The 27,506-nt window shown below is 38.5% G+C and overlaps 2 protein-coding genes across 6 annotated transcripts in view; one reads left to right on the top strand and one right to left on the bottom strand.

The window, feature by feature from the left end:
- The first annotated feature begins 48 nt into the window (after positions 1 to 48).
- PLEKHA3 (pleckstrin homology domain containing A3) lies at positions 49 to 14,797 on the top strand. 3 transcript variants are annotated; one of them, XM_071747232.1, is made up of 8 exons: positions 49 to 358; positions 3,269 to 3,385; positions 4,743 to 4,898; positions 5,548 to 5,684; positions 6,670 to 6,834; positions 7,988 to 8,031; positions 8,537 to 8,652; positions 9,707 to 14,797. In XM_071747232.1, the coding sequence occupies exons 1-8, from the start codon at positions 319 to 321 to the stop codon at positions 9,832 to 9,834; spliced, it is 903 nt and encodes a 300-aa protein (XP_071603333.1). In that variant the 5' UTR covers positions 49 to 318; the 3' UTR covers positions 9,835 to 14,797. The 3 variants fall into 3 exon arrangements, with proteins under 3 accessions (XP_071603333.1, XP_071603335.1, XP_071603332.1); XM_071747231.1 differs by having other exon boundaries at positions 72 to 358; positions 5,545 to 5,684; XM_071747234.1 differs by lacking the exons at positions 7,988 to 8,031; positions 8,537 to 8,652; positions 9,707 to 14,797 and adding an exon at positions 7,338 to 7,915 and having other exon boundaries at positions 70 to 358; positions 5,545 to 5,684.
- Positions 14,798 to 15,950: 1,153 nt separating this feature from the next.
- The window catches only part of TTN (titin), a 237,288-nt gene continuing 225,732 nt past the window's right edge, over positions 15,951 to 27,506 (bottom strand). For all 3 annotated transcript variants that reach the window (XM_071747224.1, XM_071747225.1, XM_071747226.1), the window contains 9 exons: positions 27,108 to 27,413; positions 26,717 to 27,016; positions 25,916 to 26,491; positions 25,516 to 25,821; positions 24,831 to 25,424; positions 18,772 to 24,719; positions 18,536 to 18,689; positions 17,342 to 17,635; positions 15,951 to 17,227 (listed from right to left, as the gene is read on the bottom strand). In XM_071747224.1, coding sequence (XP_071603325.1) covers positions 16,929 to 17,227; positions 17,342 to 17,635; positions 18,536 to 18,689; positions 18,772 to 24,719; positions 24,831 to 25,424; positions 25,516 to 25,821; positions 25,916 to 26,491; positions 26,717 to 27,016; positions 27,108 to 27,413 — 8,777 coding nt within the window. In that variant the 3' untranslated portion in view covers positions 15,951 to 16,928. The remainder of the gene's footprint in view (positions 17,228 to 17,341; positions 17,636 to 18,535; positions 18,690 to 18,771; positions 24,720 to 24,830; positions 25,425 to 25,515; positions 25,822 to 25,915; positions 26,492 to 26,716; positions 27,017 to 27,107; positions 27,414 to 27,506) is intronic.

Here is a 27,506-nt window from a genome sequence, read left to right as displayed (position 1 = left end):
GCGGGCGGTATTTCGGGCCGGCCCCCTTCTCTCAGGAAGTGAAAGAGATGTCAGGAAACAACGACAGGGAAAGGGGGGCGGTCATGGGCCGGGGTGCGCGGCCGGGCACGTATGGGAGATACGGAGCGCCCCGCGGGGCGGGTGGCGCCGCCGGGGCCGTCGCGGGCAGCCGGTGCCTGAGCTGAGCTGAGCGGCTCCGCCTCCGCCTCGGTGCGTGCTAGCGGCGGGGACGGGAGGTTAGCGCCCATTCCCGCGGCGGCGGCCGCCCTTTCCCCGCGGCGGAGCAAGAGGATGCGACCCGGCGCCGGGCTCTGAGCGATGGAGGGGGTCCTATACAAGTGGACAAACTACCTGGCGGGTAGGTGGCAGGAGCCTGGGGGGCGGGTGAGGCTGGGGCGGCCGGGGCCTGCGGCTCCGGGGGCGCTTGGCCTCGTCCGCGAGTGGCCGGGGGCGTTTTTAGCACTGTGTCTGAAAGTGGTCGTGTGTGTCTGTAGCCAAGCCGCTGGGAAGGCGACCGAGCGTTGTTCCGCGGGCGGCGGAGGCTGCTGGCTCCTCCCGAGGCGGCTGGTGCCACGGATCGCCTGCCGCCGGCTCCGCGGGCTGTGGTGGTGGGTGACGGCGGTCGCCAGCGTTTCCCCCCGCGCTTCCGTGTGTGTGGCGGAAGGCCGGGCCTGGCCGGGCCCCTCCGCGCCTCCTCCGCGGCGCGGACAGCGACGCAGTCTCTCGGCCGGGATGTGACCGGCCCCAGCTGTTTTCTCCTGGGAACGGGGTGGCCGAGTGCCTCTCGAGGCCTGTAGTGCGCCTTGCCAAGCTAGCCGGGGGCTCCGAACGGTACAGGCTGCCGAGAAACGCTGCCTGAGGTGTCTTATTCTGTGGGAGTTTCCGCCTCTGTTTCCGCTCAGAAATAGCTTTCATGTGCAGCACACAAACTTGGAAGGCATCCTTGCTTGCAGCTGAGGAATCATTTGGAGTTACATCGTAAAAACTTCAGTTCTAAATGTAAAAGTCTGAGTTATCTTTTAATTTGTGATTATATGTTGATTTATTGAATTTTGCCTTTTGGATGGTGATTTTTTTTTTTTGAGTCTGGTGCTCCTGTATCCTGACCTGTTAAACATATAAATAACTCTAGTTCTGACTGAAGTTTCACGAGATCGGTTTTTAGAAGTGCTGCAAACAAAAATGCAACAAAATCCTGCGTTTTGCCATCAGACCTCTGGTTTTGTTTGCCTTGTCCTCTATTGTAATAGTCAAGTGAAACAGATTTCTCTGCTGATGCTGTCATGGGACTAATTGTCCCTCCAGAGCAGATCAGTGTTGGATCATATACCATGCTTAATCAGGCCTTGTGTTTGACAGCTTTGGCAATGCCTTCTTTGCCCTTTTATTCTTCAGTGCTTCTTGTGTACTGTTCTGCTTCAGCATATGCAAATTTTGAATCCCAAGTAGTGTGAAACCTAATTCTGAAGATTTATAAAGCATGAGCCATATTGCAAGGATGAGGTATGCTAGCTATGTATTGAAGTGCGCAGAGCATAATCTTGCATTTTTCAGAGCAAATGTATGTCTGCTTATACTGGGCTTCTGGTGGAAGAGAACAGTTGTTCTATAATTAACTAATTTATGGTTTTGTCACTTCTTCACAATAATTGTGAAGAAAATGCATATAGAAAAAATTGTGATTATGAAAAAAATTATATAAATTGCTTTTCAAAACAGAATGGAAACTGTCACTTTCACTTATGTGGCCAAAAATATTTCTGGAGCAGAAAGTAAATGATCACAGGTAATGAGTATTTGTGATGTCTTCTGCAAAAAGTCAGTACCCCTCTACAGTAAAAAATTGCAGAATCCTTCGTTTTGTGCTAGCCAACTGAAAGCACCTGCTTTTGCATTTCAAAATTGTAGTGTCAGGAATGTAGGAAGGCAGCAGTCTTTAAAAAAAAAATCATAATAGTGAATTTTAAAATTTTTATTACCAACTTTCTTGTTAGTCTACTTTCTATTTATGTAGCCAGAAGTATACTATGGTATTTGCTGTCTTAAGCAGTTGAAGCTAAACAGCAAAGAAGCTTGTTACTATTGCTAAAGCATTGTGTGTCTAGTTGCCTTCCTTTTGGAACAGCGACTGTTGCTGTTCCAAACCCAGAGCCAAGCAAAGTTCAGCTTTGGTGTCAAGCTGTAAAATAGCAGGATAATCTGTTCCTATTGTACCCTGACTCAGACTGTAATGAACCAGTGGAATTGTTATGCTGTACTGGAAAATTTTAGGTCTTTTTTGTTTGATTGTTTTTTGTTTTTTGTGTTTTTGTTTGTTTTTTGTTTTGTTTTGTGCTTTTTTTAGAAACAAGGTGATTTACTAGGCAAGATGGTTAGCATTTAGTAGTATTAGAAATTAAGTTAGGGTGCCTATTCCAATAACTGTCAAGTTTTATGAAATAGCAGTTAAAAAAGGGGAAGAGAAAAGAAAAAGGAATGCTAATATACTTTAATCCAAGAGGACCTGTGATGATAATTTACTACATGGTATGATGCTGCATATTGTTCTCACAGATGTTTGTGTCTATGCATAAACTGCTCTGTTTTGTAGAGGTAGTAAAGTCGGAGAGCATTATATACTTTTGCTAATTAAAAGTTGTTGAAAACCCTAGTAGAGGAGCTGGTATGTGCCATCCTCACAAACGGACGTAGGGGTATCAGCCATGTATCAGTTCCCTGCACATTGCCTGGTATCAAATTTTGAGTGATGGAGCTGGGCTGTTTTCAGAGAACATGGTGTGTCAGCAGATAAGAGTGAAGTACAAAGTTTTCAATGGAACAGAGTAGGTGAAGGAGACCATCACATAACAGTTGGTGTCATTGGTCATTTATTTGTATCTTACAAATAATATCCTACAGTCTAAAAGTCCACCTGAAAAATATTCTTAAATGAGAATGGGTCTTCACAGATATGTAATTTATTAACCTTAAAAATAGGATTCATATGTGGCCAAATTAAATTTTAATTTTGCTCTGGAATGGAGTATAGTGAAAACTGAAATACAGCAGTATTTGTGCTGAGCTTGCACAAAAAAAAAAAAGAATGGGGGTGAAATATCTGTATGATTATAGTCTGGGTATAGAATGGCTCTGGTCTTTAGAACTTCCAGATGTGTTACAAGAACAGTTTAATGTTTGCATTTTTAATGAAAGTTTTAACAGGCAAAGAGCTGAATTTGATTTGCAATTTTGTAATTAGACTGAACTTTCATGTTTTTTATGTCACTAGGTTGGCAGCCTCGGTGGTTTGTTTTAGACAATGGGATATTGTCATACTATGATTCACAGGATGATGTTTGCAAAGGCAGCAAAGGAAGCATAAAGATGGCTGTGTGTGAAATAAAAGGTAAAAATTAATAAAATTTTGCTTGAGGAAATTTTAGCTGCTATGGAAATTGAAAAGATCACTGAACGTATATTTTGCATCACAAGTTTTTTCTCTATTTTGTTTCTCTATAGTTCAGTGTTCACAAATAATCCTGAATATGAATTATGAAGTAGTGACAAAAAATTGGTTTTGGCAGAGCTCCGTCCATACGTTCCCTTTTGTTTTAAATAGTTGTGTGGACGTGGTTTACGCTTGAAGTTACCTTGGCTGGTTACTTAGTTCTCTGGCTCTTCCCTCTTATGACTAGGGATAAGAGACTGAATGATGAATGCCAGCTTTTTTTACCAAGAGCAGCAGCAGTGATGTTTAAAGCCAGAGATGTTAAGTCTTTTGTTTTCCTGAGTGACTTTTACCTTCATCACGCTTAGCAGCTGCCCATGTGCAGAGATGATAGATGTATTAGAGCTAGTAAATGAACTTTAGGTCAACCTCTTTGGCTAGAAGCAAGGTAGTGTCTAACTGTCCACTGTTTCCAACTCTTAACCTTTTTTCAGGTGCAGCAGATGACTGGGATTGTTATGTGCGTACTTGTTTATTAAAAAGTGCAAATTCTCATTTTATATGGGCCACCGGGTATTTTTCATGTGGTAACTCCTTATTACTGTTTCCTTGATATAGATGAAATCAGTGATGTAAAGCGGAAGATCTGATTTTTATTTTTTTTTTGTCATTCCAGTTGTTCATTTTACTTATCTTGCTCTTTCGGTGAAGGAAAGATAAAAAGATAATAGTTAAAGCCTAGAGTTGGTGCAGTCTTCTGCATCCGTAGCGACTGCAGACTGGTTCTGGAGGAACTGTGGTTGCTAACATGAAACTCAGTAGAGGATTAAGTTAAAGGGGTGCTATTGAATATAATAGACATTAAGGAATGTCCATTAAGGAATTGGTTCTAGGACTCTGCAACCTGAAGCCAGGTTTCATCTAGAAGGGAGATTGTTTCTATTTTTAGCACAGTCCTCTGTAAATGTCCTTGAAACAAACCTCTTCCACTTTGCCATGTTTAGACCAGGTTTGGATTATAGCAGCTACTGCAGTTCATATGCAGTATATTGTTCATGCAGAAAGGGAACTTGAGTCTGGCCACTCTTCAGTGTCTTGTGTTTCTGCCTGATGACTGAAGGCATGCTGAGGAGAAGGACTGAGCAGCTTTGGGCTTTTTGTTGTTTAGCAATGGTACATAGTGATTTACCTTATAAATATGGGATTTTAGTAAACATTTTAAAATACTTTGAGCAGTGTTCAATAAATAATTATTACTGAGCTAAAGTTATTTTATTATTTTTTCCAAAATTGTTTTTTACTCATCTCTCACAAGTTCATGCAACTGACAACACAAGAATGGAGCTAATCATCCCAGGGGAACAGCATTTCTATGTGAAAGCAGTTAATGCAGCTGAAAGGCAAAGGTGGCTGGTAGCACTGGGAAGTGCAAAAGCCTGCTTAGCAGATACCAGAACAAAAAAAGAGAAAGGTATGTGTGTTACCTAGAACATATACAACCTTACTACTTTTTCAAATGCTTGTTTTCAGATAATGATAGTGTAAATAATGTAGAAAGTCAGTTTTGTGGTCTTTTAATATAAATTGTAATTATTTCTAGTAATTTATATGGTAAATACCCCCTTGGTGTTTGAATTAGAGGTCACCTTCATTGACCTTTTCTATCTTAAGAAGCTAAAATGCCAGCAACTTACTGCTGTTACAAGAACAAATGTACTGTTTATAGCCATTGTAAAGCCATTTTGATTCTTTGTAGTTACTATTGTGTTTTGCATAATTTTTCTTGAAGGACTTAATGTAATAATTTCCAGCTACTTTAGTTGGTGAAAATTTAATCTGCAATACATTGCAGCTAAGAAAGATTTCAACCTTACCTTTCCTAGTATGGTGCCTCTTGATAGTCATTAAATTAGCACCAATTTTCCAAAAGTACAAACTATTCTCTGCTTCAAGTACAGATACTGAGTCATTGCAGAATGCAGTTTTGCTCAAGATAAAGTGAAAGCTTAAGCAAAATTTTAAATTACTATTTAAATTTATATGAGTAGTTATTTAAAATTAAAATAAATACATACATTGTATGGAATTAATTTAAATTTCCTTTTTTTTTTTTTAAGTAGAAATAAGCGAGACCAATCAATCTCTTAAAACCAAAATGTCTGAACTTCGTCTTTACTGTGACCTTTTAATGCAGCAAGTTAATACAATACAAGAATTTGTTCACCATGATGAGACTCGCTCTCCTCCCAGCATTGAGGTACAGTATTTCTAGAGTGCTGTTGGAGAACTTATCTGCATATTACACCTCAAATTTCTGTTGACATCTGATGCCTTCTGCATCTCCCTAATGTTGTAAGATTTAACCTAAGGTAAATTTTTGAGTGCTTGTGTGTGTATAGTACTAACAGTGATAGTATATGTATAAAGTCCCTGGACTTAACTGTAATTGTAACATGCATTCGGAATCAATTGTGTCATTGAGTCATTTGGTTAAAAGGCCAGAAGAGCTGCAGTGAGAGTTATGCAATAATTTGTCTTGGTTTGAGTCTCTGTTTTAAGCAGAGTAGTTGAAATAGTCTTGTCTGTCCATTCTTTATTTCCTTGTGCAGGAAGGTATTCACATTGTTATCACTAAAATACAGTGTTAGAGGTATTGGAAACCTGCAGGCTAGATACTCTCTCTAAATAAGCACAAGTAGAATTATTCTAGTGTTTGTGCTTTTGAATGAAAGTTAGTACTGGAAGTTATGAATGGTTTCATTCTTTACACCCTTGAGCAGCATGTGGGCAGTATTATTGTCCACTTAGAGCAAAGCAAGGGGTTGATACTTAGTCTCAAAGCTGCAAGCTGTTGTCAGTTTACAGGAAGGTGAAACTGACCTGCTCCTTGCACTGGAGCAGTAAAGCTGTTCGCATAGTGTACTGCAAATAATTTATTTTACGATATGACACTTTGATACCTGTTAGTCACTCTGAGACATGCTTTGCAGTAAAAATATTAGGCCATTTTTGGCTGAGACAAATGCAGATGTCAGAAATAAATTACAATGCTGTCACATTTGCTTGCTTAAATTAACCACACTGGCAGGAGTACATACGTTTGCTTAAATAAAATGGGAAGTAGAAGTTTTCTTGGTGTCAATGAAAGAAATGAGTGTCTGTGGGAGTGGTGGTGGGGGTAAGCTGTAGTTGCATATTTATTTTTTTTCTTTGCTTATGCTTGTGCTTTCATCTCTTTTCAGAACATGAATGAAGCATCTTCCTTGCTTAGTGCCACATGTAATACATTTATCACAACACTGGAAGAATGTGTGAAGATCGCTAATGCCAAGTTTAAGCCAGAAATGTTCCAGCTGCCTCACCCTGATCCCTTAGTTTCTCCTGTGTCTCCATCACCAGTCCAAATGGTTTAGACATTTTGAAATCCTATATTTTCTATGTGCTGTTGGGGGGGAAGAATGGTAGAACACTGTGATATTGCTATGTGCTATGATGTACACAGTTGGAAACTTAATTCTGTTATGATCAGTACCAGTCTTAAAATATAAATCAATAATTTTTAATTCCCAGTCTTTCTTTGTTGGCCATTACATAATCTGAGTAATTTATCATACATGTCAAGAGCCTGTAATGAGGCATCTCATAGATGAATGAGGTTTTACTTTTCCTTGGTTCAACTGTTTCCCTGTTTTTTAGAATGCTAGCTGTACAGTGACCTTAAAAATTTCACAACCTTGCCTGCTGATTCAACAGATAAATGCCCTGAAGCACTTCAGCAAGATAGCGTATTTTGAGTCCATATATTCAAAATATATGTTTTAATCTAATGTGCCTTTATTTAACAAAAAGGTAAATAATGGTAAAGATATGGCTTGCATAACTCTTCACTACTGATTATTTTCCTTACAAGAGCAGTGTATGTGAAACCCTCTTAAATGTTTTCTCCGTCATTTGTGCGCATTCTAAGATGGGCTGTATTGTGGGATTTTGTTGTGGTAATTCCTTCTTTGAACTTGGATCTCTCATCTCTTTATCATGAATCTGTTTATTTGCAAAGCTGATCATTATTAATCTAAATCAATAATCTTATTTGATTTGTCAGTGATAGCAGAAGAACCGCAAAGAATCAAGAGGCAGGATTTGGCTTTGTTGTGTAATGGGGAATCTAAATCCCCCATTACATTTGGTAGGGGAAGAATACCTTCATATATCTGTATATCATAGCAATTAACAAATGGTTCTGTAAGTAACTCTGGAGCAAAAGAGAATGAATTCCATAGAAATGTAGTGTTCTTTGTAGTAAACTATTTCCTGTGTGAATGCTTTAAAACTTTTTGATTGATTTAAAACTTATTGATGGCAATCCATCTGTTTTCATAGAGTTAAATCAGTTTTTTTAGCTAATAATGGTTGCTTTTAATTAAAAGAATGATTGTTATCTCTCTTTCTAGAGACTGTAAATAAAGTGAAAATTAATGTGGATGTGCATATAGTTCTTATAAGTAGCTTATGACTTTTTTGTGTGGTTTCTTTGTGTTTCTGTTTTTTTTTCCCTCCTAGATGAAGCGGTCCATTAGCCACCCTGGTCCTTGCTATTCAGAAAGGTAATTTTCTATGTCATTCAGCTTTTTTATGTCTCAAAAAACCTCCCTGAACTTTCTATCAATAAAATAAAAATGTGAGAAAAGTTGCTCACTTAAAAAAAATGAAACAGCATAATTTGATCTGATTTTGAAAAGTAAGGTTGTGTATTATAAGTGTTAGTGGCAAATAATGTAGCTGCTGTCTCTAATAAATTGTACAAATTGCTTCATGCTAGAAACTTATTCTGACATGTTCATCCCACAGATGGAGCTTGAAATGCTAACATTTTTTGGGGGTTGCTATTTCAGATTCTAGAGTTATTTTCTTTTTAGTACATTACTGTTTCCATTTTCAGGCTTTATAATTGTGATAATTAAGAATGTTCTGTTGATTGTGCCATTTTTAGTTTAGTGTAGTGAAAAACATTGGTAAGAACAGCTTAAGCACCAAAATTAATTTAAAGTATCCTGAGTTTGTGTGGGTTGCTATAGGATTTACTTACTTATAGATCTCATTCTTTTGTAGGAATAATCATTCTGTAAAAGAAACAGTTTCATCCCTTCACCGATTTTCACAGCAGCGCAGAACAACATATTCGGATACAGAATCCTATAGTGATACTCCTTTTGAAGATCCTCAGAGTAAGTTTGGAAGAGAGGTGGTTTTCTCTTGTATCTCTGCAATTTATTGCCTGTTTACAGCAGTGGTTCTAGTGCTGATAACAACGTGAGGAAAAAAGCTTTTTGATATTATAAGTAAAAGCACTTGTGTAGTTTGTTTTGTGGCTGACTTTTGCTGGTTTTCATATTGAAAAGGAACTTGCAGCTGGAGTAGTTGTATTGACTCATTGGGACAAATAAAAGAGACATAACCAGAAAAGAGATGGTTGTAATAATAGAATCTTACATGAACGATGTTCTGGTAGGTGGTGTGGAATACTTGCCAATAATAAAAAAAATAGAAATGAATAAGTAATTAGTAAATTATGTAAAGAGGAGTATATTGTTCCCTCCTGGTTAGATGGGACATCTGAGTTAATAGCAAATTCTTCTGGTTTCTGTTTTTCTTTGTGTTGAATTTTGCTGTCATTTTTACTCCATCCTAACTCCTCTCAGTGCTTCTCTTACCTTCATTAATTCTTCATGACCAGTACTGGCTTAGTCTTGCTTCCTTTTGGAGTGCCTAGTGCCTCACTTGAATTGAAAAAAAAATGAGGCCTGTGCATGGCTGAAAGCCTATATGAGCACATAAGGGTCCTAATGCTTAACATTCTATCATGAAGCAAGTATCTGCACCTCTGCATTTTTAGTATTTTAAAAATAGAAAATATTTTACATAAATGCTTATCGTTGCCAACAGTTCTTTAAAAAGTTCCTTTCTCCTACATAATATATCTCCATCTCACAGATTACTGTCCTTCATAATGTAAAAATCATTGAAAATCATGGTGTGTGTTTGTATATGTGTGTGTTTGTGTGTGTGTGTATATATATAGATATTAAAAAGGCTTGATTTATACCAGCTGAACATTATTTATATCTGTCATCCTTGGGCATGATATTGATTGAAGTCTTTCAGGAAAAGTCGAGATTAATTTTGCTTCTGATAGCTTATGTACAGGAAATAGTTAGCAAATAGACTAGATCAGTTGTTTTCTGGGCATTGAAAGTTAAATGGTTGCTGATATTTTCATAGGATCTGGTCACTGTTCTAGAAGTGCTGTCAATGGAGATCTGGTATCATCAACCATTCCTGAAGAAAATAGAGCAGTATCAAAGGAAACATCTGAACTGGAAGAGACTCTTTCATCATTTTCTTCTTGAAGAAACTGAAAGTATTCAATTTTCTATAAATAATGCTATGCAAAAGCTGCTATAATTATACTCTTGTTATAGGAAGTAGTGATTTCCCTTTTTAGGAGGATTTCTCTGCACTTTATAGAATAACATTAAAACTATCTTTGAAGTGTATTTTATCTTTATATAGTTTATTTTCAAGAGTATTTTCCTAATATTTCACAGTTTGAATGTGCATTTTTTGAACAAATGATGGCTTAACAGATAAGCATCCACATTTATAAATGTACCTTTTTAAAAAGTGTGAAGGTCTGACCGATACATCAGTAAACCTGCAGGTTATAAACTTCAGGAAACAGAGTTCTTTTTTTTTGGAGAAAATGCAACTTGTGCCATGGGTCTCTTGGTCATTGGTACCAGGTCATCCACCAGCAGCTGTGATTAGCCCTGTAATGGCTTTTTTGCCAGTGTAGGGGCTGTGGGAATGGGTCTGCTCTAGCAGCTTCATGGTAATTGACATTGCCTTCTTTAAAAACACAAGGATACACATGATCTGGTCCTTATTTTTATCCAATGAAAGTAGAAATATTTAATGTATTTTTCTAAACAAATGTATAAAAATAACTTAATATGAAGCATTTGTACCGAACATTGGATATTTAATAATTTTTATTTATTTATTCTTTTTTGCATCAAAAATTTCTACCTACTTTCACTATTAAAGATCTAAGAGGCTTATTAAAGGCTTCAAAATGTGCTTAAATTGTTTCTGGGGTGTGTAGCATCACAAGTAGCTAATGCAGCACCATGAAGATTTACTTTGCTCACTTAAGATGTATTTTAAACAAAGTATTATAGAAGAGCTGAAATATCAGACCATTAAGATGCTGCTTTAATGAATATTTGTATTTAGGCATATTTTATTTATATTATTTATACAAAAGAGAGCTTCTGGTTCAGCAACTCCTTTCTATCATTTGAGGGTGGTATACACAAGGAGATGGATTCTGCTCTCAGTTACATCAGTGCAAATTTGCATTCACTGTAAGAGAGATTGGGGTCTGACTTTTAATAATTGATGAGTAATATAGTATAACAGTGCCTGCTAGCACCTTGATCCCTAAGGTTGTTAGTATTAGCACTGTAAGTTCTTGGACTTTTTGGGTGTTCCTTTTGGGATAAACTTGGTATGTAGTCTTAGCTGTAGAGCACTTTAAGTGAGCCATTTACTGGTTTTGATTTACACAATTGTTAAATAAAACGTACAGGGTTTTTTGCACTCAAGCACATACCAAAATCTGTTTTTATAATCAAATCTTCATTAATTTGGTTTAACTAGTCTTCCTTTTGTGTATATGGATAATTTGGTGGTTTTGAAGCAGGCTGGAAAGGACAAATGGGAGTGGAATGGAAGCTTTCCTTACAGATTTCTGGAATGTTGATTTATGTAAATCAAAATAGGTCCAAATGTCGAGGAAAATCATATGAACTGTTACACATACATAAAAGTTCGGTTTATAAACCACTATGTAAGGGTTGAATGGAATGGTTTGTACCAGTTGTGGATACCAGGTCAGAGCTGTCATTTGTGCTCAGTTCTGTCAGTTTTCATGCAACTAACATTTGCATATGCATATCATCCATGCATATGGTTGGATGTTTTTTTTCTGAATGTTTGCATTAATGTATTCTGTATGACATGACAATTGTAAAAATAAGTATTAAAAAAAGATGTTTAGAGAAGCAAGATGCATATTGCAATGAGAGTGTTGTCTTGAATTGTATACTGTTTTAAAGCTGCTTTTTGAAATTTCACTGAGTTTTCTGCCAGTTTGTGCAGTGTTAATTATGTGTCACATTGACAAGTACCTTCTTCTGGTTTTCAGCTACCACAGTGAAAATAGTTTGGACTGCACATTGTGCAAGAACACTGAGACAGATCAGTCCCTGTAATAGTAAATAATTCTAAATATTGCCAAGGTTGTAATTATTAGCATGAAGCACAAAATTTGCATATTCACTTCAGCAGTGTTCTAGGTTTCTTCATGTCACTAAGAGCTGGAGTGATGGCTTCGTATATATGTAACATCTTCCTGCTAAAGTTAAATCAGCCTTTCTATATATACCTGTGCCAAACTCTGTAGCAAAAATCTTAAAATCAAGTCAGTGAAGATGATAGGCCATTATACTTTTGGTATCTGGAGGCAAGAAATAATTTCTGGAAACGGCACTGAGTCATAACAGTCCATGTGTAGTGAGACTAAAAAATATCAGGATGCCATTACTGTTGGAGGTTTGTGAATACTGAGATTGCAGCAATCAGGGGCTTTAAACTTCTGAAAATTAATGTTTCCTAGGTTAAGACAATCTTGGGATAAGAGTACTTTTCAAAGCTGCTTCTGCATTTAAAAAATTGTACTTAATTTATTTAAGAATTGAAATCACAGCTCTTTGTGTTAAGGTTCTTTTGTTTTTGCTGCCTTCAATTAAGTATTGCAGCATAGCTGTTCTTGCTGGTATAGCTTAAAAAGTTTTTAAAGGGGTGTAATAAGTGAATGAAAGAAATGTCTGTGGGAAAAAAAACTGCTTTTTTCAGACGTTCCTCTTTATCCTGTTTTAAAAGAGTTAAGATGAAACCTGCCTCTTTTAGGTGTTTCTGTACTGACTGCTTTGAGGGCTGAACCCATGAGTTCCTGATCCAAATCTAGAAGACTAAGTTCTGCTTAAAGGGAATTTATCTAGAACCTGAGTGCCCACCTCCACAGTTGCCATTCTGGAGATTTCCACTGTTTTAATATTGAAAACCAAAGCACTGCATAGACTTTTATTTCACTTGTAAAGCTCTTGTGATGCCTGTAAACATGCGAGTCCTTAGAATTGCCAGTGTTTTGGAAGGACTTGGTCCCTGATCAGCTCACTTAAGCAGCAGAGTGGGAAATTAGGAATCCCTCTGCCCCTACAGCAGGGGGACCAGTGCTTCACTATTTTGCAAAAGATGACTAGCACACTAACAAGCTTATCAGAAGTTAGAGTAAACCCCCTGCACATTAAAACATTCTATAAGACTTGCTTTGCCACATTCTTCCCACTGTGTATGTACAGTAGTGATTAGAAGTTGTCATTTAGGAATTTAGCTTACTTTACTTACATTTTTTATATTTTAAGTCTGGATGAACCACCTGGACTTTTGTTTGGCAAGTGAGTACCTTAAGAAGGCTCTGCTGTCTGGTGCTGGCTTTTTCTCCATGGCAGGACACTATCATCGTGGCTATTAATGCACCAGCATACAGAGCTACACCCATTGCCACAGCCTGACTGTTCTAACCAGCACACGTATGGGAGGGAAGGCTAAAGATGAGAGTACAAAAAAACAGAGAAGCCTCTTTCAGCTTTCTCAAAGGGAAGGGTAAATGGGCATCTCCAAGTCTTGTCAATTATAGATATCAAAGGTAGTACTTCAATGCCTGTTGAGGGACAGGATTTAAAAGTGTCTCCTCCTTTTCACTGTGTTCCATATTTTCTGCTCATAAATACTGCTTTGGCTACTTCTGATTCTTCCTTTTCTGGGTGCACTCTGTAGGCTGCCTAGGCATTTTCCACAAAGTTTGGGGTGCAGCTGCAGAAACAGGTTGTAATTACCTTAAAGTAATCTGATTCTTCTACACACTGTCACCTTATTTTCTCTGACATCCTTTCTCCTCTATACTGCTGCTGTAAGTACTATGCCATGTTCCAGTATGGAAGTGACTGAAAGATTTATTTTTGACTGTTATGTTTTGTTTGTTTTTTAAAAGAGACATTAAGTATTCTGACTATGGTTTGGGTTTTTTTGTTTGTTTGTTGTTGTTTCATTTTTTTAATCCAAGCTCTAGAACACTATTACCTTTCAAAAGGGGAAAAAAAAAAAAAGCTGAGAGAAAATTCAGTTTGAATATTTTATTAGAGATGTGAGGCTTCTGTGTTCTGTTCATGTAATTTTCATGTAATTTTTTCTTCCCTTTAAGGGACTAGTTGTTGAAACTAGTGTTGGGTAAAAAAATTAAATGCAATGTTAAGACTAAGCTTTCTTGTATGGTAGTAATATAATTAATTTCTTTGTGTTATTATTGCTGTCTACTATCAGTTACTTTTCTCAGGCTGCCAAACGTAAAGAGTCCATAGTTATAAGTTAGTAGTGCTACTGTATCAGGGGTAGGAAATTTTTATGAACTTGGTCCTTGTGCAATAGATACTGTGCAGTCTTTGAAGAAAGCAAATGTGAGCTTGTACACTTAAACTACTCAGTATTCGATCTGACTATAATAAGCAAATAATTTGAAATGTTAATTGTTTTTTTGTTGTTGTTTTATTTTGCTTTTTTTTAAGCAGAGCCTGCCTAATTTACTGTCCCCAAAATGTTACTGTTCAGGGATGTGCTCTGTGAAACTGAGTAGTGGAACTTGAGGTTGTAACTTCATCAGTCACTCTATATTAGCATTTGTTGAGCAGTCTTGTGAAAAATACTTGTTCAGCAAGTTGGCATTTAAAGTTATTTATTAAAGATGTGCTTCAGCAAAGCCTGTAAGTACTTTAAATCCTATTTCTAGGCATGTGAGTGACTCATCTGACTAATGTTCAGTGTGCTTGCTCACATACTGTGTAGAGTTAGGCTAGAGAGGTACAGGCAGAATGAACACCTGCACACCCGTGTGGTTTCTTCTTGGTCAAATATATATATCTAGACTATGCAGGGCCATGGAAGGCAGAGTTTTCAGTAGCATTTGTGGAAAAGAATCCATGGTTAGATTTGCAGATGCTGTCTGTCACTATTACTTTCTGCTTAGTGGACTGACTAGTGCATTTTTAGTGTTAATTTTATTATGTGCCTGTGGTTTTCTTGTGTCTTGAGTTTGTTGGGTTGTTTTTTTTTCAACATCTAGCTTTCTTAAAGTTTGAGGTTTTTTTTCTTTGAATGCTTTAAAGATTAAAATAAATGGCCTTTTAAACCTCATTTGTATTAATCTTATTTACTTCCCTCCTTACAGAAGAAATACCACACACTCTTTTATCTCTTTAATCTTTATGATTCAAAATGTTCCTGGTTCCATCACCTGTAGAAGTCTGGACCTCGTCCTGATCATAAACTTAGCCCTTCTGAAATTCTTATTTTTACTTTAGCTTTTGACTCATCCTCATTTATTAGTTTTCCTGCATCATTTGGATAGGTAGTTATTGGTAAATAGGTTTATATAAAATTTTAAAAAACAAAAGTTGCTTCTGCGATGAATCTTTCTAGAGTAAAGTCTTTAAACATATTACCTGCTTTACTACTTCTGATGAGCTTTTTTTTTGTTTGTTTTTTAGTAGTAGCATGCTGGAACTCATAGTGATGCACAGTGTTGCTCACAAAGGGATTTTTGTTGCACCTCAGGGAGTTTTAAAACCCTTGAAGCAGTTTTGCATTGGTGTGAATGTATTTGCTCTCAATCTTTTTCTGCTGACCAGAATGAATACTAGAAACAGAGTTGCTCCTTTGACCTTGATACTCTTTTTCCCATAGATAACCAAATGTGACCTGCCTGGGTGAGGTTTGTGATTCCTCACCTGGAATGTAAAGACAGGATTTATTCCTATAGGTATGTCAACAGACTTAAGGGATGAAGAACTGCTGGGGCATGGGCCCTTAAGCACCTGTGGGAGGTGAAAACTTGTAGGTCTGGTCAATTAGGTTCAGTTAGTCTATACTAGCTGCAGCTGCCAGAATAAAAGGAGGCAATAGCTGGGTTACCTACAGGTGGTTTTTCAACTGCATTTTGCAGACACCAGCTGTAAAGGAGAGAGATTATCAATTTATCCATATAGGAGATAGTGAAAGGCCTGGAAATGCACTTCTCAGAAGGATGCTAGTAAGAGCATAATACTTAGACATGCTCGAATTTATCCTTTGTCAATGAAGAACTTATAAAGAAAGCTTTTTCTTCAGTCTGAGTTTCCGGTGGCCAGTCTGCTTCTGATAGGTGGCTGGATTTTCAACAGTTAGCTATCTGGTTTACACTGGAGATTTGCATTTCTACCTAGTCTTCTCTTTCAGCATTTTTTCTGTAGTGTAGTACAGGAACTGCACAAACAGAACATAATAAATAAATAACAAGGAATAGCAGATGTTATGGTGCAGAAAGCATGCTTTATTTCAAATAAACAATTCTATCTCAAGGAGGTTCAAAAGCTATAACAAGATTTATTACTACATTAGGAGAACTAAAGCAAATTGAAGTTTAGGGTGGTATTTGATGTTGTAACAACAGTTTGATTTCAAACTGTGGTTCATCGCTTAGTTGCCTGGAAGTGACTACTGGATATCTAATACTACTACACAAACTCAATCATCTATGAACCTCCTAGATTGGGTACTGCTGCTGCATTTGAGTACCTAAATAGCTTTGTTGATTCAGGGGATGGCCAGGTGATGTTACTTTCTTAAAGCTATTCAGGCAGTCAGCATGTCAGAAACAGTACACAGACAGTGGATGAACAAAGTGCTGGCCGCTTGCACTTTGTCCAAAAATTGTCAGTCAGGTATGGAAATTATGACATAATCAGATCCAATGTAAAACATTAAGTCAGTGCTTACAGGAGGGTAATTGCAAACATGACTAATGCCTTACATTTCTGATTCAACATAAATATTTGTGCATGTATGAAATACTATGCACAGTATCAACTCTTAGGTGTAGGTAATCTTCAACAGGGAGTCTCTCTACCTGTTGAGGCATTCTTAAGACATCAACAATGAGTTGAGGCACAAAAATTAGTTAAATGTTGAGCAGGGTAGTCGTTTGCTATGAAACTTTCTCCTGCCAACTTTTAGTTCCAAAAGTTATGTTTCAAAATGTCATAAAATAAATGGTACAAAACTTCATAACCGTTACATTCGGCTATATACAGTATGTACATGTCAGTGAAAAAAAGTGTTCAAATTTCTTAGGTCAGTAATGACTATAAGTCATAATGTATAGCTTTGGACTTTGTCTCATTCAGGTAGGTACAAAAATATTTTTTTCATATTTACAGATCAGATATTTCAGTCCATAAAAGAATCACTTGTAAAAAAAAACAAGTGTAAATAATACAGATCAAGCTCTCTAAATTGATCGAATATTAATATTCACAGTGGCAGAATCAGTACCATATTCATTTCCTAAATTCAGAGTATAAAGACCACCATCATTCTTCTGGACATCCATGATGATCAGGGTGGTTAGGTCTTCACTGGTTTCAATATGGAATCTGCCTTGCTGGTCCTGACTTGTAATTTTTCTCCCTCCACAATACCATGTAATTTCAGGAGCAGGTTCACCCGAAAAGGCACAAGATAGTGTGAGCACTTTTCCTTCATCAATGCTGATATCAGATGGGAGAGCTTCGATTTTGGGTGGTGCTCCTTCACAAAACAGGAGAAGAAATAACAAATTAGTTTGTTTCCACTAGTACATGCAGCAGGTTTACTCTGCAGAATATTTGAAATACCCACACTACCAGTAATTGCATTGCTCACCTCTCAGACCTGATTTAAGCATTTTACTAGTTGAACTCTCCAGTTGAGCCATACTAGATTTCCCCATAATACTGCTGGAACTCATCTCTACAAAGGATTCTTTCATGGAGGACATGCTTTGGGCAGACATGCTTGCAAATTTCATTTCAGTCATGCTGCTACTGCTGAAACTGCTGAATGAAGCCTCTTGTTTAGAAGAAGCCATTTGAAAGGACTGAGAAGAAAAACTTTCGTGCATGCTTGCGTCGCCACTTGTCTTCAATACTACCTCTTTCGGGGGTTCTTCAATTAGAGCTGGGGAGCATCACAAACATAGAAGGAAAAACCAATAACGTCACATTAACGAACAAAGTCATGCAGTTCCATATGGTTAATTTTACAGAAATAAAGAGACAGCACAGTTTGCTTTCAATGGAAAACTGCAGTGGAGTATAAAACTTCATAATATTTTGATTCAAGATGTCAAATTAGAAATAGTAATTTATAAATAAAATAAGTAGGAAATTGAACTGTTAATAGTATGAGCTTGAAGGAAAAACAAGAAAAAAAAAAGGTTGTCACACAGCATTTCCTATTAATACCACCACTAGAATTAGACGATGAGAAATTGTGTGTGTTCGGGTCATGTTTGTAGAAGTGAAATATTTTCAAGCTCTCACAAACATGATATAGGAAAGTCTGTATTTCACTGCATTGTTCTGTAGCTAAAAAAGTCATCAGTCACTGTAGCTTTCCTTTAAACACAAGCACAATCATGCAAGCAAATCATAGCAACCCCTTGATGCTGGGAACTGGGATATGATACAACCCAGTTCAGTTACGGCTAAGTTACCATAAAACCTTTTAGCTGTGGAATGTCTTTGTTTTATTGGAACAGATTCTGATAGTAAATGAGGAAAGAGTAATTGCCAGCACCAAGGTCTTAACAAAGTCACCTAGAAGGAATGCTCATAGCCTTCCGTTAACATGCATCTATTGATTCAATAGAACATCTGCGTGCTCCTCCTATGGGTGTCATAAAGGTTCTAATGATATTATTTTAATTCTGAATACATAATATACAAAACATATAGGAACTTGTTGAAATACCTAAATCAACATGGCCAGTGGTTTTTATCATAAGTCATGTTAGTCAGAACACCACAGCAAAAAATTGTGACTGGTCTGAACACAAGACACAGAGAACAAACTTACGGAATACAGTCAAAGATGCAGTAGCAGAGCACTGCCCATGGTAATTTTTTGCTTTGACTGTGTATTTTCCAGTGTCACTCACTGATGCATTTCGAATCTCAAGAGAATAAATGTTTTTAGAACGTGTTACTCTGATGAGCGATGAAACAGCAATCTGAGGAGGGAAAGAAATTTGTTAAGATCACTTATATGAATAATTCTAGTCTTTTGAGTAAATGTATTAAATAAATACTTACAGGTTGATTATTCTTAAACCACTCAATTTCAGGAGAAGGATCCCCAGAAACTTCACAGGTGAACAATACATCTTGTCCTTCATTGACATTTTGAGACTTAGGCTGTGTGATAAATGTCGGTTCGTTGGAAAGCTCTTTAGAAAAGGTCAGAACATACTGGCATTTAATAATGCCTTCATCAGTTTTACCCTCACAAGTCAGTATGCCTTCATCCTTATTACTAGCCTTTTTGATAGTTAGTGTGTGATCACTTCCAGAAACTCCGTATCTGTAATCCTCTGAGTTTCTCAGCTCCATTCCATTCAGCACCCATTTTACTTCAGAGGCACCAGGAATGTTGGCTTTCAGCGTCACTTTCTGCCCTTCAGACACTGTCATTTTAGTGGAAGAAGTTTTAATTTCTGCTTTCAATTGTTCGACATCTTCAGTAACAATTGACTTTTTAATGACTTCTTGAACTGCTGCTTTTTCTTTTGTTGCCACTGCTGATTTCTTCTGGGTAGAAACTGTAATCACCTCCTCTTCTTTCTGAACTGATTTATGAATTTCAGATACATCTTTTATCTGGGAATGGATATTTTTAAATACTTGGCCTGTAAATTGGAAGTTAGTTTTTGAAACACCTCCTTCCCCAATAATTTCACAGGTGTACTCTCCTTCATCAGATTCCATCAGCTCATGGATTTTGAGCTCATAGGTGCCATCAGCTGCATAATGAAACTTGAAACGATGGTTTTCTTTGAGTTTTTTGCCATCCTTATACCAAGCCACTTCTCTGACACTTAAAACACTGCTTTCAACTGCACAGGATAACTTTACCTTATCTCCAAGAGTTTCTGCTTTCAGATGCTGTTTTATCTTTGGTGAAGAAGCAGTTGGTAATGGTACTTTCTCTGATGGTACTGTTTTATCTACAGGTGGTGACTTCGCTTTTGGGGGGCTGCTAATGGGTTCAGGAGATTTCACCCGTTTAGGTGACTTGATTGGCTCTGGAGACTTTACACGAGGCTCAGGAGACTTGATTCTTGGAGGTGATGTAATTGTTTTTTCAGGAACTTTTGTTCTCTGAATGGTCAAAGTGAAATGTGCTTCCTGTCGTCCTTCAGAGTTTTCCACCACAACAGTGTAATTTCCTTCATCTGACATCTGGACTGAAGAAATTTCAAAGGCAGACTTGTACTGTGTTCGTGTTACTTGGAAGCGCCTTGAAGAAACAATGGGTTGACCTGCACGGACCCATGTTATTGTTGGTGCTGGTTCACCATCAACGTCACAGGAAAATCTTGCAGTCTCCCCTTCAGAAACTGTGATTGACTGTGGTTTTGTTAGGATTGTTGCTGGTAGAGTGCTTTTAAATGCCCTGTGTACAGTTCTTTCTTCCACTGACTTTTCTTCAGCTGCAGTGACTTTTTCTTCAGAAGAAGCATAATGTTCATATGATAAAAGTGATTCTCTTGTTGCTGACATTTCTGATTTAACCTCTCTTACTGAGGAACTTGCTTCTGTAGCAGATGCTTTCTTAAATGAGGAGACTGCGTATGCCTCTGTTTTGGTCAAGTCGGGTAAAATTGACCTTGGTACTTCTTCGTCTCTCCGTTGGGAAGAGTATGTAGTGTAATCTCCTCCAGTAACATCTAGTGTTGCATAATCAGAGCATTCTCCTTTGTAGTTTGTGCATACAGCCCGGTATGTTCCACTGTCATCAATGTGGCAGTCGAGAATCTCCAGGGTTAATACCCCACTGGTATTAGTAAAATGTATCTTGCTACTCTCCTGGAGCTCAATACCATTATGGTACCACTTTACTTCAGCAGTTGGTTTTGACTGGACATTTAGAATGAACCTGGTATTATGGTTACACGGGACCCGGTGTGAACGCATTCTCAGGGTAATGCGAGGAGCATGGTCAAGGGTGAAAGGCTGCTGAGTCAGAACTTCGTATTTCCTCTCCATAGTTTTCTGAGTTTTCAAAGCGGATTTCATGGATTCGTATCTAGAAAATATATCAAATCTTGCCATCCTTTCAAACCTTGAGAGTGATCTTTCACTAGAAACTGGGCTAGGTGAGCGTGGTCGAGTTCTCTCTGGTGTTGGGGACCTTCTCTCGCTTTCTTCAGGAGGCCGTGAGCGGGGTCGAATTAATTCAGATACAGGACGCATCAACTCAATGTAAGTTGGCGAGAGAGATCTTCTTCTCCTTAATAATCTGGAGGGAGGTGAAAATTCCCTTTGAGCATATTGCATCATTTCTATTTCTTCTTCTTCCTCTGATGTTATCTCTGTTATTTCTCTTTCTCTCCTTCTCCTGAGTCTACTCTTTTCCTCTTCTGCCATATATTCAAGCTCACTTCTGTATTCGGAGAGTCTTTGAACAGGGCCAACTGGACGGAGCAATTCTTCGTCCTCTCTTTCATCCATTATTCTTTGCTTTTGTTTAGGTGGTCTGTAGGTTGCTTTGTCATAGCGCTGACGAAGCTCGGCATAGCTTGCACTGGTGTCAGCTTTAGTTGGGATGTGATAGCTTGAATACCTCATCTCTCTTTTTCTTTCTTCCTCTGAACTGACTTGTGCTTCTGCGGTAGAATACCGAAGGGAAGACAGTTCAAAGCGTGGGGGGCTTCTACTTGGTGGGGAAGCAGAAAAGCCTAGTTCCAGCTCTTCTTCAAGGCGTAGTCTTTCTTCCTCAGTTCTTTTCATGGCTAAGTAGTCATCAATAGGCATAAGCAATTCCTCATCAGACAAGTCACCAAGAGATCGCCTTCTTGGCCTATAGTAATACTCATAGTCTGGAGATGGGGCACGCCGACGTGCTGGTCTCACAGTTTCAAGATCATCTTGTGTTAACTTTGGTATGCGCCATTTAGGCCTATACTGATCAGTAACTCGTGGCAGGGGCATCACATAGAATTGCTCCCACCTGGAAAGACGTATGCGTTTCTGTCGTTTCTGAACAGTTCTATCTAGTTTTCCTGGCATTTCATACTGGTCTCGCAATCTCTTGTACCACTTCATGTCTGACAGAGGCACAAAGTGTTTAATGTTCAGATCTTCTTCAAGAGTGGTGCGCACATGTTTGCGAGGCTCTGGGACCTCGTATGGCATACGAAGTCTTCTTTCTTCCTTCTTTTCTTCTTTCTTAATTTCATATTCACCCTTGACAGTCTTAGTGCTAACAGCTGGTTTATATAAGATAGCGGCTTCTCTGAGAGCCTCTTGTGCAGTTTGTGTCAGTGGAACAGCTTCAACCCCAGAGAGGATTTCTGCCATTCGCAAAGTCTTGTCAATTTGCCTCTGTACGTGCTTCTCCCGCTCTTCTTCAGTTTTGTACTCACGCTTGACATATTTCAAACGTTCAACTTTTAGGTAAGCTTGGCAGCTTGTAGATCCAGCACTGTTTGTAGCAGTAACTCTGTAATAACCACTGTCTTCTGGTAAAGTATCTCTGATATGCAAAACATAATAATCTAGACCTTCATGAATTATATCAAAGTTAGGACCAAAGGATAGAGGTTGACCATCTTTCTCCCATTTCAGTGTTGGTTTTGGTACGCCAGATACCCTGATCTCAAAACTGACGCTTTGTCCTTCTTGACATTCAGCATTTGCCAGGAGTCTTTTGAACATTGGCCTTAATGTGTCATCTGCTGGAGGTGGATGCGGAATCACAGTCAGCTTAGCTTTGCAGCTGTCCTCGCCATATTTATTGCGTGCCACAATACTGTATTCAGCATCATCCTCTTCAGTGACATTATTGATGATCAGTTGATAAAGACCCTTATCTGATTCAAAAGTATATTTCTTATCATCATCACCAGGTTTGATTTTCTGGCCTGATTTGAACCATGTTAAGCGAGGTTCTGGGTGAACTGTTATAGTTACTCCAAACCTAACATTTTCTCCAACATATGCAGTGCGGTTATACAACGGCAGAGTAAATTCTGGTGGACGCTCTAGTAACCTCATAGTATCAACCCGTCGTTTCACTTTCCGAACAGTTCTGCATCTGTAGTGCTCAGAAATTTCTCTCACACCTTTAACAAAAAGTTCTGCATAAGAGCTGTCTTCACCATAGTCATTTACTACCTTGCATCTGTAGGTACCATCATCAGATTTAGAAACATCTTTGACATACATGGTTGCAACACCTTCATCATATTTGATTTCATATTTCTCATTGCTTTCTAATTGTCTCATACCAAAATACCATGTGACTTGTGTGGACTGATCATAGTTTTCAATCCTGCATACATATTTGGCATGCCCTCCTTCTTCTGCAACAGTATGCTTAATCTGGCCAGCAATTGGACCAATGTCTATTGGTGCAACTTTAACTTTAGCCACCGTCACGCCTTTCTGAGACCTAATCGCTCCACCACAGGAGATGCGGGCTACTGACACAACTGTGTTCCACTCCTTCTTTACTAGAGTTTGGTAGTAACGCCTGTGCCTCAAGGTCTTGATGACTTTAGTGCTGGTCTTTTCTGTCTGCTGTTTTAGCCACACGTGGTCAAGTGCTTCAGCAGCTGTCATCCGAGCTTTTCTTTCCTTTACTAGCAGGCGATCAATGAAGTCCATGGCCTCAATGCTCACATCTTTGAATGCTTCATCATCAAAGTTGTATTCAGCATTTAGAATATTTTCAATAACTTGTTGGTTTGTTTCAGCAATGAAAGGATTAATACCACTGAGAAGTATATATGCTAGAGCACCAACTGACCACATGTCAGTAGCTGTGCTGACCAAATCATGGTGGTGAACTTCAGGTGCATAATATTCAGGAGAAGTGAACTGGAGTCTAAAGCTGTCTCCAGGCTTCAATTGTCTGGCTTGACCAAATTCCACAATTTTAATGATAGAGCTTCTTCTTGTGAGGTAAATAATATTGTCTGGTTTAATATCGAAATGTCCAATGCTGTGGCGATGTAAAAATTCCAGTGCATCACAGACCTGGCGTATGTAACTTACTATTTCTCTTTCATTCAGTTCAAATGAAGCTGTGCTGATCCTTTCAAAGATGTCAACTCCAGAAATGAATTCAAAGATCATGACCAATTCTTCTAGGCTCTCGAATGACTCATGTAGGTACAGGATATTTTGGTGCCTAGCAATGTTTAGAATGGAAATTTCTTTCTTTACTAAGACTTGGTCAGCACCCTTTACTTTGACGAACTTGGCCAAGTAAGTCTTTTTTGAAACTGCCTCAACACAGCGGTGTGCAATGCCAAACTGCCCACGTCCCAGCTCTTCTGCAATCATGTATTTGTCATACAGTTCCTTAGTAGAATAGTGAGCTGCTTTAGCTGTGGTGACTTCTCTGGTCTCATCAACTTCCTCATCATAGTTCATTACTCTGCTCTTATCTTCCTTTGTTATAATTGGATCAGTGGGTTCAGAAGGCTGGCTTTGGCCAAATTTGTTTTCTGCAATTACACGGAACTGGTAGGTGGTCTTGCCAAATAGATTCACCACTGTGTATCGTGTATCGCGAGCTTGTCCAACACGAATCCATCGCTCTGCTGTTGTAGCACGTTTCTCAATAATGTAGTTTATGATTCTGCTTCCACCATCAGTAGCTGGTTCATTCCAGGTTAAGTTGACTGAATCCCTTGAAATGTCAGTTACATTCAGACCTCTTGGTGGATCAGGCACATCAGCCACATCTAATTCAACTGTTTTTTGATCTATTCCAAATCTGTTTTTGGCACAAACAATGTAAAATCCTGCATCTTTCCTGTCAACACCATTTGGGAAAACAAGAGATGTGAATGATCGTGTAACAATGACTTGGTAGTGTCCATTGGTGTCGATGAGGTCTTGTCCCTTCTGCCATGTGATTACTGGAGGAGGCTTGCCACTGAATGGAATCTTGATGCTTACTACTTCCCCACGGAGGGCATGAACAGCTCCCATGCCCTCCAGGTTTTTGGGCAAATGAATCTTTGCAGGAACTGGAATAGAAAGAAAAAACAACACATGACCAAAAGCACACAGAGCACCAATAGTATAAACATTCAAAGCTTAAAAATAATTAGTCTTAGGACTCAAGACTCTTCATTCACCTTCAACATCCAAAGAGGCAGTGCAAGACACAGATCCTCCTTGGTTGGTAGCTCTAACTTGATAAACTGTGGCATCGTCATCTGTTACATTTGTGATGATGAGCTGGTAATATCCACCTTTGAATTCCTGTACCTTGATCTTTTCACCATCTGGCATGATTTCTTTGCCCTGTCTGTACCACTTGACAATTGGTTTAGGATGACCAGTGACCTTGCAGACAAATGTGGCATTAGCTTGAAATTTCACATTCAGATTCCTTAGCTCTTCCTTGAAATGTGGAGCTTTAATCGGTATATCCGATTTTGGAATGACTGGTTGCGATATCTCACTCCACTCACTTTCACCACCAAGATTTTCACATTTTACACGGAATTCATACTCAAGACCTTCAATAAGATCTTTCACAGAATAGACAGTTTCACGAATTTCATCTGTTGTTACTGAAATCCACTTGTTTTGTTTTTTCTCACGCTTCTCAAGATAATAGGTTCTAATCTTTGCTCCGCCATCACTTGCAGGTGGTTTCCATGAGACGACACAAGAATCCTTTGTGACAGCACTTGCTACTGGCTGACCAGGTTGTCCTGGTTTGTCTGTAAATAATAAAAGGGTTCAAAAATTGAACTGAGTGTGCCTTAGTTATTACAGGGGCATACAGAAACTGATATGTTGGTGTCCACTTACCAAATGGAGGCTTCATAACAACAACAGATGAAACCTCCAGTGCTTCACTAATGCCATATGTATTCTGAGCAGAAACACGGAAATAATAGCCTGCATTTTCAGTTAGGTTAACAATTCTACAGGTTGTACTTGAAATGCTTGATGATACAAGTTGCCATTCTGCTCCTTCCTTGGCTTCACGTTTCTCTATGATGTAATTGGTTATCATAGCACCTCCATCATCCTCTGGTGGTTTCCAGCTTATCACTACAGAATTCTTCAGTATAGACTCTATGACAATTGGCCCTGCTGGTTTATCTGGCTTATCTGTAAAAGAAGAAGTATGGTATTTTAAATTCTTCTGCCAGTAAATCTTTGAGAAAATATTCTACAAAAAAATACTGAAAATAAAATAAATTACCTTGTATTTCCACATTAAGCACAGTATCAACCGTTCCAAACGTGTTACTGAGTTGAACTTTGTACTTTCCAGCATGAGTTTTGTGTTGGACATTCTTAATAGCAAGATGAGTATAATGCTCTGTGTTCTCAATAGTAACTGTTTCTGATCCTCTCAAAGGTTTGTTGCCATGGAACCAAGTTATTGCTGGTACTGGCCGGCCAATATACACGACGTGAAGGCGGAGGGTGCCACCGGCACCTGCATAGTATTTCTCTTTCAATGGGAAGCCAGGATGAAACTGAGGAGGAGCCTGCAATAGTAGCTTGCCACTAGTTTCAGTTTCTCCAACATCATTGGTAGCCATACAAGTGTAGAGACCTTCATCCTCCTGTTCATCTGTCATTACTGTCAGTGTGTGATTGCGACCATCAGACGACATTTTGTATTTTCGGCTTTGCACCAGTTCTTTGCCAAACCGGTACCATTTGATATCAGGCAAAGGTCTCCCAACAATCTGGCATGTCAGTTGTGCAGCTTCACCCAGTTTAGTTGTAACATCCTGCATTTCTTTTTTAATGGCAGGTGCTTCTCCAGCTACAACAAAGAAAATTAAAAGATAATTAATATAACTATGAAATGTTCCTCTGACTACATTTCTGGAAAATTATTTTCATTTGTACTTGAAAGACTGTTCTTTAGGACAGTCATGTTGGCAAATGACAAGTAAAACAAACAGGCAGCATGTTAAGTGCAGCACTGTTGTTTATACAGCAAATAACAATAATATCACAGCAAATACGACAATATATTTTTGCTTACATGTTAATTTAGTTTTCACTGCCATAGCAGTCCTTCGCGGTCTGCTGAGGCCAGTCTCATTTTCTGCAAAAACACGGAATTCGTACTCTGTAGCCTCTAGTAAACCTCCTACTGTAAACTGCCTGTCCTTGATGCGTTCTTTATTGCATTTTTTCCAGGTGCTTTCTCCAGACTGGCGATATTCAACCCAGTATCCAAGGATCTCTTTGCCACCATCACTTTCAGGTCGTTCCCATTCTAAGGTAATGCTGTCCTTAGATATAGAAGTGATCTCAATTTCTCCAGGTTGGCTTGGTTTGTCTGAAAATCAAAACAGACACAATAAGAATAAATTCACTAAACGTTACTAAACTGCTCTTTAGAAGGTCTGTTAATGCAAATATTTTCTTACCAAATGGATCTTTGCATACAACTGGTTCAGAAGCAGGACTTGCTTCACTTTCACCAATATCATTTTGAGCAATGACTCGGAATTGATATTCAGCATCTGGAACAAGTCCTGTGACTGTGTACATTGTAGTGGTAATCTGTGTCTTATTATGCCGGACCCATTTTTCTGTAGATGTCTCTTTGCGTTCAATGAAGTAGCCAGTGACACGAGAACCACCATCATCTTTAGGTCTGGACCAGGACAAGTTGACAGAACTCTTTGTAACATCAAGCACTTCAGGTGGGTTGTTTGGAGGCTCTGGAGGATCTGTTAATAGTTGTAATAACAAAAAATAATGGAAATTATAGTGATGTAGCAATAAACCATTTGAATTACGATTGTACTTTTAGAACCATAAAA

This window comes from Heliangelus exortis, chromosome 6, assembly GCF_036169615.1.
Source record: "Heliangelus exortis chromosome 6, bHelExo1.hap1, whole genome shotgun sequence".
NCBI classification, from domain to species: domain Eukaryota; kingdom Metazoa; phylum Chordata; class Aves; order Apodiformes; family Trochilidae; genus Heliangelus; species Heliangelus exortis.
Note: the sequence above shows the minus strand (reverse complement) of the source record. Positions and strands in the feature narration are given on the sequence as shown.

Bases quoted from the DNA above. Each gene is read 5' to 3' on its own strand.
- PLEKHA3 (XM_071747231.1), top strand. From the start codon at position 319: ATGGAGGGGGTCCTATACAAGTGGACAAACTACCTGGCGG. The intron at 359-3,268 runs GTAGGTGGCAGG...TTATGTCACTAG, and splicing joins GTGGACAAACTACCTGGCGG to GTTGGCAGCCTCGGTGGTTT. The intron at 5,685-6,669 runs GTACAGTATTTC...ATCTCTTTTCAG, and splicing joins GCTCTCCTCCCAGCATTGAG to AACATGAATGAAGCATCTTC.